The 12,240-nt window shown below is 35.5% G+C and overlaps 1 protein-coding gene across 2 annotated transcripts in view; it reads left to right on the top strand.

Annotated features, from left to right (window-relative positions):
• TMPRSS15 (transmembrane serine protease 15) overlaps nt 1-12,240 on the top strand; it is a 135,103-nt gene that overhangs the window by 15,495 nt on the left and 107,368 nt on the right. For both annotated transcript variants that reach the window (XM_081572670.1, XM_081572669.1), the window contains one exon: nt 8,940-9,071. In XM_081572670.1, coding sequence (XP_081428796.1) covers nt 8,940-9,071 — 132 coding nt within the window. The remainder of the gene's footprint in view (nt 1-8,939; nt 9,072-12,240) is intronic.

Below are 12,240 nucleotides of genomic sequence, written 5' to 3'. Positions count from 1 at the left end.
GTTGCTTTAAATGTTGTGTTAGTTTCTACTGTACTACAAAATGAATCACTTAAACATATACAAGTATACCCTTTTTTCAGATTTCCTTCCTATTTAGGTCACCACAGAACAATGAGTAGGTGACTAGAGCATTGAGTAGAACGGTAGTTCCCTGTGTTATTTGGCAGGTTCTCATTTGTTATCTTTTTTATACATAATCGTGTATCTATTTCAATCCCAATCTCCCAATTCATCCTACCCACCTTCTGCTCTCAGTTTGTTAAGTTTGTTAACAAACTTAAGCCTGTTCTCTACATCTGTGTCTCTATTTCCGCTTTGCCAATACATCCATCTGTACCATTTTTCTAGATTTCACAAGTAAGCAATATTGTATAATATTTGTTTTTCTCTTCCTGATTTACTTCATTCTGTATGACAGTCTCTAGGTCTGTCCAAGTTATTGCAAATGGCCCTATTTCATTCCTATTTATGGTTGAGCAATATTCCATCATATATAGGTACCACATCCTCTTTATCCATTCCTCTGTTGATGGACATTTAGGTTGCTTCCATGTCCCGGCTATTGTAAACAGTGCTGCAATGAGTACTGGGTGCATGCACCTTTTTGAATTATAGTTCTCTCTGGTCGTACCCAGGAGTGGGACTGCTGGGTCATGTGGTAGCTCTGTTTTCAGTTTTTTGCAGAACCTCTATTCTGTTCTCTAGAGAGGCTGTACCAGTTTACAATCCCACCAACAGTGTGAGAGGGTTTCCTTTTCTCCATACCCTCTCCAACATTTGTTGTTTGTAGAGTTTTTGATGATGGCCATTCTGAGCAGTATGAGGAGATGCTTCATTATAGTTTTGCTTTGCATTTCTCTAGTAATTAGTGATGTTGAGCATTTTTGCATGTGCTTTTTAGCCATCTGTATGTCTTCTTTGCAAAAATGTCTATTTAGGTCTCCCACCCATTTTTTAATTGGGTTGTTCTTTTGATATTGAGCTACGGGAGCTGTTTGCATATTGTGGAGATTAATCCCTTGTCAGTTCCTTTGTTTGCAAATATTTTCTCCTATTCTGAGCGTTGTCTTTTCTTTTTGTTTATGGTTCCCTTTGCTGTGCAAAGCCTTTTAAGTTTAATTAGGTCCCATCATTTATTTTTATTTTCCTTACTCTTAAGAGGTGGGTCAAAAAATATCTTGTTGGGATTCATGCCAAAGAGTATTCTGCCTATGTTTTCCTCTAAGAGTTCTACAGTGTCTGGTCTTACATTTAGGTCTTTGCTCCACTTTGAGCTTATTTTTAAGTTTTGTGTATGGTTGGTATGTGTCTTTAATGTCATAATTTTTCCAGATTCTTAATAATTGTCTACTTTGCTTTTGTCTATCTGCTGGTTAACCAAAATGTCTTCTCTAGTCCTAACTTAATCTTCATGTTGAACAGTCTGTGTACCTAATCTCTTTAGGTAAACTCCATACAGGCAATATTGTATAACTCTTCAGCTCCTAAAATAATACTGCTATTTTCATGTTATTAAAATATATATCAAATATTATATAATACAAGGAGAGAACATTTGTGAAATTGTAAGTGGTCTCTAGGTAAGACTCAGCAATTCCTAGATAAAACAGTGGGTGTGAAGTATGAAAAGCAGAGTGATATGTGAATGATGTATCAAAATACTTTATGAAACAAATCATCCTACCTCTAAACCCATAGAGGGGTCTTATGGTAGGACAAGCCTGCCTGGGGTTGTATTTTGGTGTTGTCCAGAGTGCAGCACAACACCATGAAAAACAGAACTGTTCTTCAGCCCACTGTCCCTTATGCAATGCAGAAAACTATTTACAGCATCTAAAATCACCTTTCAACACACTCTCAAAAAGTGATTTTAGGATGGATAATGACCAATTCATTTAATCTAAAATTAAACTAAATAGCTTTAATATATTTTAAGAAACATTTTTATAACTTTAAAATTCAGCAACAAATACCAAACTTAGTGCTGTGTTTTCTGTTTATCTGTTCATTGATTCACTGAGTGATTCATACAACCCACAGTTATTGAGGACCTCTTAGGTGTATAAAACGCCCTAAGAGAAATATGTGGAAAGACATAGAAGGAAAAAAAGTGTTAGAGCAAAAAATCTTTGGACTTAAAACAAATTTTCCTTCTTACTCTGTTGAAGACAAGCCCACCAAAAATATGAAAAGTGACTGAACAATATGCCCAGTTTCTTGCAGCACTTTTGGTCCTATCCAAAATGCCCATAAGACATTTGCCCACACCAAAATGGTCCCTGATAATTTGGTCCTGTCCAAAATTATTTGGAGGGCTTCCCTGGTGGTCCAGAGGTTAAGAATCTGCCTACCAATGCAGGGGGCATGGGTTCAATCCCTGGTCCAGGAAGATTCCACATGCTGCAAGGCAATTAAGCCAATGCACCACAACTACTGAGCCCTTGTGCCCTAGAGCCCACTTGCTCTGCAACAAGAGAAGCCACCACACTGCAAGTGTAGAGACGCTCATGCTCACTGCAACTAGAGAAGGCCCACACGCAGCGACAGAAACCCAGCTCAGCCAAAATAAATTAAAAACAAAAAAGCAAAACAACAACAAAACCCAAATCGTTTGAATGGAACAGATATGCTCTTGGACACTTTTTGTGGTTGTTATTTAGTGGCTCATTTGTGTTTGACTCTTTTGTGACCCCTTTTATTGTAGTCCTCCAAGGATCCTCTGTCCATGAATTCTTGAGAGAGGAGCAAATTTTAAGTACCTTTTGGAATAGATCAAGTGTTTTAAGAACCAAATGTCTTATGGACCAAAATATCCCACAGACCAAATGTATTATGACATTTTACGTGCTATGTACACACACACTTAGTTGCTCAGTCGTGTCGACTATTTATGACCCCACGGACTGTAACCAGCCAGGCTCCTCTGTCCATGGGATTTTCCAGGCAAGAATACTGAAGGGGTACCCATTCCCTTCTCCAGAGATCCTCCTGACCCAGGGGTCAAACTCAGGTCTCATGATTGTAGGTGGATTCTTTACCTTCTGAACGACCAGGGAAGCTGGGCAAGATCAAACGTTGGCTAACAGCCCAGCTTCTGGCAAAAGGATATTGTGAGAGGGGAACACAGAGCGTGAGGGTAATATTTGACGAGCACTTGTCTTTCCTAGAGAGTGGAGCAGAAATCTTTCTAACCTGTAAACTGTAAGAATGGAATCAGTACATATTTATTTCTATCTTTCACATTTTACATGAGCATTTGATAAGCATAATGAAGACCAAAAAGTAACATACAATTTTCAAACATTGAAAGCGTGTAGGTGAATCCACCTTAACTATTTCTACCAATTACTGTCACATAATGTTTGGTAAGCCACCTAGTCTTCTTGAACTTTGTATTTATTATCTGAAAGACAAAGATTTAAATATATGTCTTAAAGAGCAGTCATGAAGACAGGAAATAATACAGATATCAATTCATGACTGGCATAAAGGAGGGACACAACCAGAAAAAAAAGCAAGTTGTATACTTTTTAAAAAAGATCTTTCAAAAACTAGAGTAAGGTTTAAACAAGATTGTTGTATTCAGTAGTGCCCGTTTTAATCTGACCATTTCTTTGGCACCCAAAACTCCATTTCCAAAGCTTTCCTGTTATTGGAGACTATTGAATTATTTTACTCAATCCTGAAAGAATTCTCATATTGTAAGTAGGTGGTAAAATATCACATTCCCTCTTTTACTGGATCCATGAGTCCCCAGTCACTATTCATTCCCATTCATTCCTCTCATACAGCAAGATACTATAGATTTATAGAGGGAAACGAGGCAATTAAACTTGAAAACCACAGTTTCCAAGCAGTAATTTATTATGAATATGACTTTCAGGGATGTTAAGTTTATTCTTATTTTTATATGCCTGGAAGATAGAGTTTGAGAAAAATCAACAAATGCATGCACCATATACCTGGCATTAGTACTATTATAAATTCTGCCAAAGAGAATTTTTATTTGATAGGGGGTACAAAGTCCATGAGGATTATGTTCTATTGTTCAACTGCCTTTGTTGCCAATTACCGTAAAGTTTTACTAACCCATTTGGAACAGTAAAGGGAGAGATGGGAACTAAGGTTGTATTACACCGATTGATTTCTAGCTGTTACAGTGTGCCCAAGAGGGGCTCTTTCAGGCAATTGTTCATATGCTTGAAGGGTTTCTAGAATACAGCTTGTTCTAGTCTTTTGTTGCTTACTGGGCAGGCAATGATTGCAGAAAAACAAGATTCACGATCTTGGGCTTTCTCAGTCTCAACAAAATGCAATTTTCTGTAGTTCCACCACATGGAGGGGTTTGAGGATGGAGAGAAAAGAACTGGCTGAATTTAGGGAAGAATGTGAAATTGGTTCAAGAGAATTTAAGGCAGAATGATAATCTTCAATTGAATTGATTGTCCTAGGACTCAGACACAGGCACTGCAACCAACACAAAATGTCTTTTGACTTCAGGTATTTGTTTTCTCTGCATCTGAGAAAATAACATACGTATACTGCTAAGCACTCTCCTCTAGTTTAGGACACTCCTACACACATAATAACAGAACTATTAAAGTATTTTCCCACTTTGATTTCATTTGAATTGAACAGCCACAGTCTTGCTAAAATGATTAAATTTGTTCTTTCAAAGTAGAGGAGAATTTCTGTAAAGTGATATCTCCCAAACACAGTACAGTGAAATGAACTTGGTCTCTTAAAGCAGGCATCATGCATTCAGATTCTGATTTCATTACTAAGTAAGCTATTAAATCTTGTGTTTAATTTGTCTCATATTTGGTCACCAAGGGTTATTACACCTATTTTTAGGGAAAATAAAAATCTAAGATTTCCCAAATCTGATTTTCAAATTACTGTCTTGTATGTAACACTTCTTATAACTGGTTTGGAAGAAAACAAATAATGGATTTCAGTCTTTTTCTGCTCCACAATGCTTAGTCCAGAGTCTGCACAAAATAGACACGAAAGATTCCTCACCTCAAGTCACTGGACAGTGTTATGACTGTGGATCATCCTGAAGTAATCACATTTGAGTGTATACTGAATCCTTCATGATACAAATATAAATAGACGATAAAGCCTTCCATTTGCAGAATTACAAATAATACTAATTTATGGTGGGTTTTCACATTATGCTAAAAATTAATATCCTGAAGATAAGATGTCATGTAAATATAAAAAATATGCTAATCTTTTTTCCAGTCAAGAAAACAGCAACTAATATTTAGACAATTTGAACAGATTTTAATAAACAGAATCAATTATTATTTTTGTGCACATTTCCTTAAATAGAAATCCTTAACTGTTTTGTTAAATATTCCTCATGAGAATCACAGTAGAGATTCCCTAGAAAAGGAGAAGTACTAAAGTAAAAACTAACGGATGAAATGGCAAACTAAATAGTCCAGTCAAAGAACTCTAGTTTTAGGAACGGAAGGTTACTTTAAAAACTGGCATCTGGCTGATTTCTGTAACAGTTAATGTTTTAATCAATGGTTTTGTTGGAAATGGACATCATACCTGTGTATGTAAGGAGATGAGAGGGAGACAGAACACTAGGTAAAAATAAAATCTGATAAAATCCTAAAACATACTTCCTTTAGAAAGTAAAGAATATATATATTCATAAATAATAAATAAAGAATATATTCATATTTTCTATATTGGCTTTAAATTAGAGGAATTTCTCTTTATTCATGGACCAAGACAGATGAAGAGTGTTTGTACAACAGAATATGGAGATATCGAAAGTACCATCTAAACAAGAGTATAATATTTCCACCTTCAAATCAAAATATTTCAAATATTTCAAAATATTTCAAATCAAAATATTTCAGAGTCATTTTCTAATTCCACCAGCTGTTTCTCTGATAATCCCTGTTGTGACTAATGACCACTGGTATTTCATGGCCACTCCAAAGTGTATCTACCATTCTGAGCATCCTTTTATCCACCTCCCTCTGGCCAGGAGCATATCTGGCCACTAAAGCTCATCAATTCGACTTGTAAAATAGCAATTGGAATATGTCCCCATCTCCCCTGCTAGTGCAAGAGTTCCAACTCTCATCAACTTTTACCTTGAATGTTGAAATGGTTTCTCAGTTGGTCTGCTCTCTTCACATGATTCTCCACTTGGTAGCAGAATTGTCTTTATGAAACATGAACTGATCATATCACATATATATGCTAAAATTTTCAATACAATTATTTTAAAAAATATTTTAATATGTTAAAATTATTTTTAAAATGTCCCCCAGAATTTGTCACTAAACTCCCTTCCTGCCATAGTTTCAATAAATATCCCAACATCTAGATAAGTTAGACGCCTCTGTTTTCCCTATAATAATGTGTTCTTATCATATCACCATCTATACATTTCACATACCTCTCTTCCTTGTGCATTTCTAAGCATATTTCAAATTTTAGTTTGTATGAAGATGTTTTCAATCCCAGACTCAGAAGGAAGATAATCCATGGCATAGCCCAGTCTTTGATATTCCCATATCACCTTTTTCTACCTCATAAACAAAATTTGTTACCCAATGAATCAGTTGCCCACTAAACTCCAAACTCCATAAGAATAGTCTCTGCCTTACTCATCCTATTATTTCTATCCCTTAAAAAGCCGTGATGCAAATAAATAGCAAATAAATATTTGTAAAGTGAATGAATAATCATTAAAGAGATCAGAAGTTTCAAGTGGTGTCTCTTGGCAGTGTGGTTTTGAAGTTCAATCTATAAATTTCAATAAGCAATAGACATATGAAACATCAGTAAGTGAAGTTTCCATACAAAGCAATAGATCAGACAAAATTATAATGAACCTAGTTAAATGCCCAAATCTATTCTTATAAATGCTGAATACCTAGAACTCCTTCAACCACTGTTAAAAAGAGACAGAGTTACTACAATGATGTCCTTTTTCTCATTTATTTTTTATCAAGCATTGTTTGAATACTACCAACATGACACCTCTTATGGATTAGGGGCTCAATAATTAAGAACTTTCTTGATGAATATCTCATATATGCCATAATATTCATACAAGTTTATTTAATATCTTTTTAATTTATTTCTTCTCTTAAATGTGAGTATTTTGGAACTTGGAAATGATTCAGCTTTATCCTGTCCTATTTTAGATGTTAGGTGGTCCATGAATTACCCAATGGCTTATATCTATTTTAATTACAATTATAAAAGACCAATTTAGTTGCATATATACCCAGCAACTCTGTCTATAATGTTCTTAATTAAGCATTACCTTAGCAGATTTATTAATAGAAGCACTTTTCCCGATTTATTTCTTGGAGCCTAAGAGAAATTTCAGAATCAAATATATTTTTAAAACCCAGCAGATGGCAGTACAATGCTGGCTTTAAGATTAAGAACAATAACGGAAAAAAAATGCTATTGAGCTTAAAGATTTTCCAAAAACTGTCATTGTTATCCTACTCATAAACAAACATATTCAAATTCTCACATTGCTCAGAAAATTAAAGACACATGTGGTTATCCAGTGGGCATATATTTTTAGGATTGCACCTAAAATTTCCAAGTCAATTTCTAGAAGCAAAATGCATTTCCCAGTCCATCTCTATATTTAGCAATGTGGAAAGAAGCAGGTGAAGGACAGGACAGGCTGAGAGGTGCAAATTGATCAGATTCTGGTCAGAGTATGACATGGAATCCTTCAGGGGCATGTTTGCACCTTTCCCCCTAAGAAACTCTGACCCAAGAAGCAAGGAGATATTGAACAGAAGATAACCATTGGGTTTTCGTGTTCAATGTACTGTGGATTTTAAGTTTCATTTTACTATAAAATAGCTTTTATTGACAAATTTTGTTCTGCAGGATGCAAACCTTAACTTCAACCACTATATTTTCAAGTGATAAGTTTATAAGAAAATGAAGTGGCTACTAGATACTGTAGATGATGAGATACACGTTTTAGCAAATTGCCCTCCATTGCACGTAACAATCCTAGGAGATGTAAATATTTGGGACTAAAGTCCAAACTGTAGTACTCATTTATCAAGATTAAAAATCAACAAAGTAGGGGCTTCCCTGATGGCTCAGTGGTAAAGAATCTGCCTGCCAATCCAGGAGATGTGGGTTTAAGTCGCTGATCCAGGAAGATCCAACATGCCTCAGAGCAACTAGGCCCATTCCCCACAGATACTGAGCCTGTGCTCTAGAGCCTGGGAGCCGGAACTACTGAAGTCCACGTGCCCTAAAGCCCATTCTCCCTCCACAACAAGAAAAGCCACCACAATGAGAAGCCTGCACACTGCAACTAGAGAGTAGCCACACTTGCCGCAACTAGAGAAAGCCCATGCAGCAAAAAAGACCCAGCACACACAACTAAAAGCAAATGAATAAATAGACAATCTTTTTAAAAAATCAACAAAGTAAGCATCATATTTAATATCTATGAAGAAATATGTATCAATCATATTTAATATCTATGAAGAAATACGTATCATTTCTTCAAAATTTAAAGCTCAAAGATCAATTCATTAAATGAAATATTTTTTTTTTGAAATTGCAATAATCATAAGTAAGCATATACTTACTTGGGCTTCCCTTGTGGATCAGCTGGTAAAGAATCCGCCTGTAATGCGAGAGTCCTGGGTTCGATCCCTGGGTTGGGAAGATTCCCTGAAGAAGGGAAAGGCTACCCACTCTGGTATGCTGGTCTGGAGAATTCCATGGACTGTATAGTCCATGGGTCTGCAGAGTCAGACACGACTGAGCGACTTTCACTTTCAAGTATATACTTACCTAAATGACAAAGAATACATAATAAATTTCTAAACACTATACATATCTCATTGGTTGGAAACTAAATTTATTATGTGGGAAACCTTTAAATTCAATCTTTTTTTTTTTTAAAGGAAATATCTCAGTAGAGTGCCCACCTGATTCAAGGCTGTGTGCTGATTCTCTAAAGTGCATAGCAATTGATTTATTTTGTGATGGAGAATTAAACTGTCCAGATGGCTCCGATGAAGACAATAAAACTTGTGGTAAGTGATTAACTTCCATCCTCCCTTCTTTTCCACCCTCCCTCACTGTGTCCACACACACACACACTCCCCTCAGGTACCAGAAATTAATGGAGATTGAGATATATCCTTAGTCATGTTTATGATGTAAGACAAAAATCTAAAACTAATCATATTAATATTCTTAAACTTTATCTTGTTACGTTAAACCTATTAGTTAAACAGAATTCCATTTGACAAGTATAGAAAGAATGCTGTGGTTAACAGTATCTGAGAGAAGAAAGTGACCTTATATTTCATCCGTTATTAAACTGCTACGAACTGTTATGAATTTGAATGCTTTTCACCATCATATCATAATATTGATTACTTTATTTTTGCCATTTTAACAGTCTTTAACTCAGGAACATCACTCCTGAATTCAAATTGTTGCCTTTATTCAACTTTTGGCAAAGAAACAAAAGATAGGTAAAAAGTGTACTTGAGTTGTAGTTCTGTGAGTAAAGGAAATCAGTTGAGAATAAGATCTTCATGTCTGTTAAACTAAATATCTGTTTTGTTTTGTTTTTTGTAAATACTGGCATTTGTTTAGAGTGCTAATAGTTTTTTTAAATCACCATTATTATTGTTAGTTAACACTTAAGTAGCACTTACTAAATGCTGAACATAGCTGTAATTTAAACATGAAATTTAAATATGTAATTTAAACATATTTCTTCTTTGGCTTATTTCTTCATTTTATTGCCTGGGTAATGTACACATGAAAGATTGGCACATAAATGTATATACGATTGATAAGTAATGTGAAGAACTATTTGAACAATTCTAACCTATAATTTGTTCTTGAAAAATTAAACAGCAGGAATTGAGCAATTTTTTGGTATAGTTTATAATCAGTTTAAAAATTGACCGTGAGTGCAATTAGTTCCTGAAATGTGTAAAGGCTTTAGTTAAAATTTACTTCACTTTACATATTATACTTTGCTCTTCTTTTTGATGTTAATTGAAGACAAATGCCCCAGAACCAACTGAAGTTTTAAAAATTACCTATCCACTCAGGATATACTTGAAAAGACAGGCAGTTGGTCTGTTTCCCAGAACCAACTCAAAAACCAGCAACTTGACTAAAGTGTCTTCAACTAAGCACTCCTAGTTCAAATGTTCTTGGATAAAATTCAAACTTCAAAGTTTAACTGCATACTTTGAAGTACACTCAAAGCATACGGGAAGAAAGTACAGGCTACAGAATATTTTTTAATCTATTTTATATAACTAAATTACTCAAAGAAGAAGAAAGCAATGTCTTTGTTTGCTATGGTTTTCAGGCAGTTTTCAAAGCCTTTTCAGTGGGAATGTGATACAAGTGTGCCATCATGAGGTAACAGAGGTTATGTTCCCCCGATTTATATTTCAAAAATTATGTGTATCAAAGTGAGCCACATACCTTTAAGTCTATATGACAATGATCACTAGCTTTAAATGGGGAGAAATATCTAAGATATATAATCACAAAATGAACCGCACCTATTATGTGCTCTCCACTGTTACAGTTTATAATTTTCATAACAAATTAGTATCCATGCATATCAAATAATAACTATAGAAATACACTGTATGTGGCAATTTGTCCTGAAGTCAGTTATAAGGCCATAAATTATGTTTCTGAGTCACTCTAAACTCATGACATGAACTTCAGTATTAGAACTGAATTCTCTAATTATGATTATGTGTTTGCATTAAATACATAATCAAACTGCATTATTATTTTTCAATATCACGAAGGTTTTGTGTCAGTTGAAACTGACTATCAATTCACCATCCAAGTCACTAACTTTCTGAAGCCTATAGATCCTTGTTTGTCATTTTTCTTGATTTTCTTTATTATTTGCACTTTTAAGTTAGCATTGTATCTATTTTTTTTTTTTGCAAAAACAATTTAAAGTCTTTGTGGAATAAAGAAGAGAAAAAAATCAATCAACTACTCTATAGTTATCCAGGATTTATAGTCATATAGGTTGTTTTATTCATTATTTGGCTTCCCTGGTGGCTCAAATGGTAAAGAATCCACCCACAATGTGGAAGACCCCAGGTTTGTATACTTGGTCAGATGCCTGGGCTGGGAAGATCCCTTGGAAGAGGAAATGGCAACCCACTCCTATATTCTTGCCTGGAGAGTTCCATTGCCAGAGGAGCCTAGCAGGGCACAGTCCATGGGGTCACAAAGCGTCAGCCATGACTTAGCGACTAACATTTTCACTCTCACGCTTTCATTCATTACTTAATCATAAATGATTGTGAGTACTTCACCTCAGCACCACCTCAAACTTGAGCTCGAATTGTTGCACAATTTCTAGAAGAAAACCCTGTCCATCAATTTACACTCACTGAAAGATGATTTTAAGAGAACTATCTGTGTGAAACTGACCTATGCTCTCTCTTCTCTCCCTTATTCCTCCAGCTGTGAGCTCTAATTTTAGTCGGTGTTATTAATAGAGTAGTATTAATGTTAACTTCCTAAACAGCTTCCTTTTTAGGCTTTAGTTATTTAGGTTTCACAACTTATAGCTGACGATAGCAGAACCAAGATTTCTTTAAATTGTTTTTTGTTCTGATGAGGATTACATCAGCAAGAAAGTTCACTTTTTAGCTGACCTATGAGAAGTGCTGATCCACACCCTTTAGGCCAATGTTTAAGCCTATTTGGAAGCTGGCAAGTGTCTCCACAGGTTGTCTGTCTCATACGTACATGCAAAATAGACTTGGGCAGATGGGCAGAGATCATGTTTGATTTATGTGTGTGTGTGTGTGTGTGTGTGTGTGTGTATGTGTATGATAGTCACTCAGTCATGTCCAACCCTTTACTACCCTATGGACTGTAGCCCACCAGGCTTCTCTGTCCCTGGAATTCTCCTGGAAAGAATAATACTGGAGTGGGTTGCCGTGCCCTTTTCCAGTTTGATGTATACTCCTGGAGAATTCAGTGTACTGAGCAAACACACTACTAAAAAATAATGAGCCAGCAGAGGGAGCTCTCAGCAGGTCCTAAGAACACACCTATATGAATCCCATTCCATTATAGTCAATTCTGGATAGTTCAATAGAATGGCTGATAGTATAATATTGGACAGGTTCATTTATCTCCCACTGAGAGTTTTTCTCCTAGCACCACACTAAAAAGCACTTTGTAGCC

This window comes from Giraffa tippelskirchi, chromosome 2 (assembly GCF_054371585.1).
Source record: "Giraffa tippelskirchi isolate mGirTip1 chromosome 2, T2T-mGirTip1v1.2.pri, whole genome shotgun sequence".
In the NCBI taxonomy this organism is placed as follows: domain Eukaryota; kingdom Metazoa; phylum Chordata; class Mammalia; order Artiodactyla; family Giraffidae; genus Giraffa; species Giraffa tippelskirchi.
Note: the sequence above shows the minus strand (reverse complement) of the source record. Positions and strands in the feature narration are given on the sequence as shown.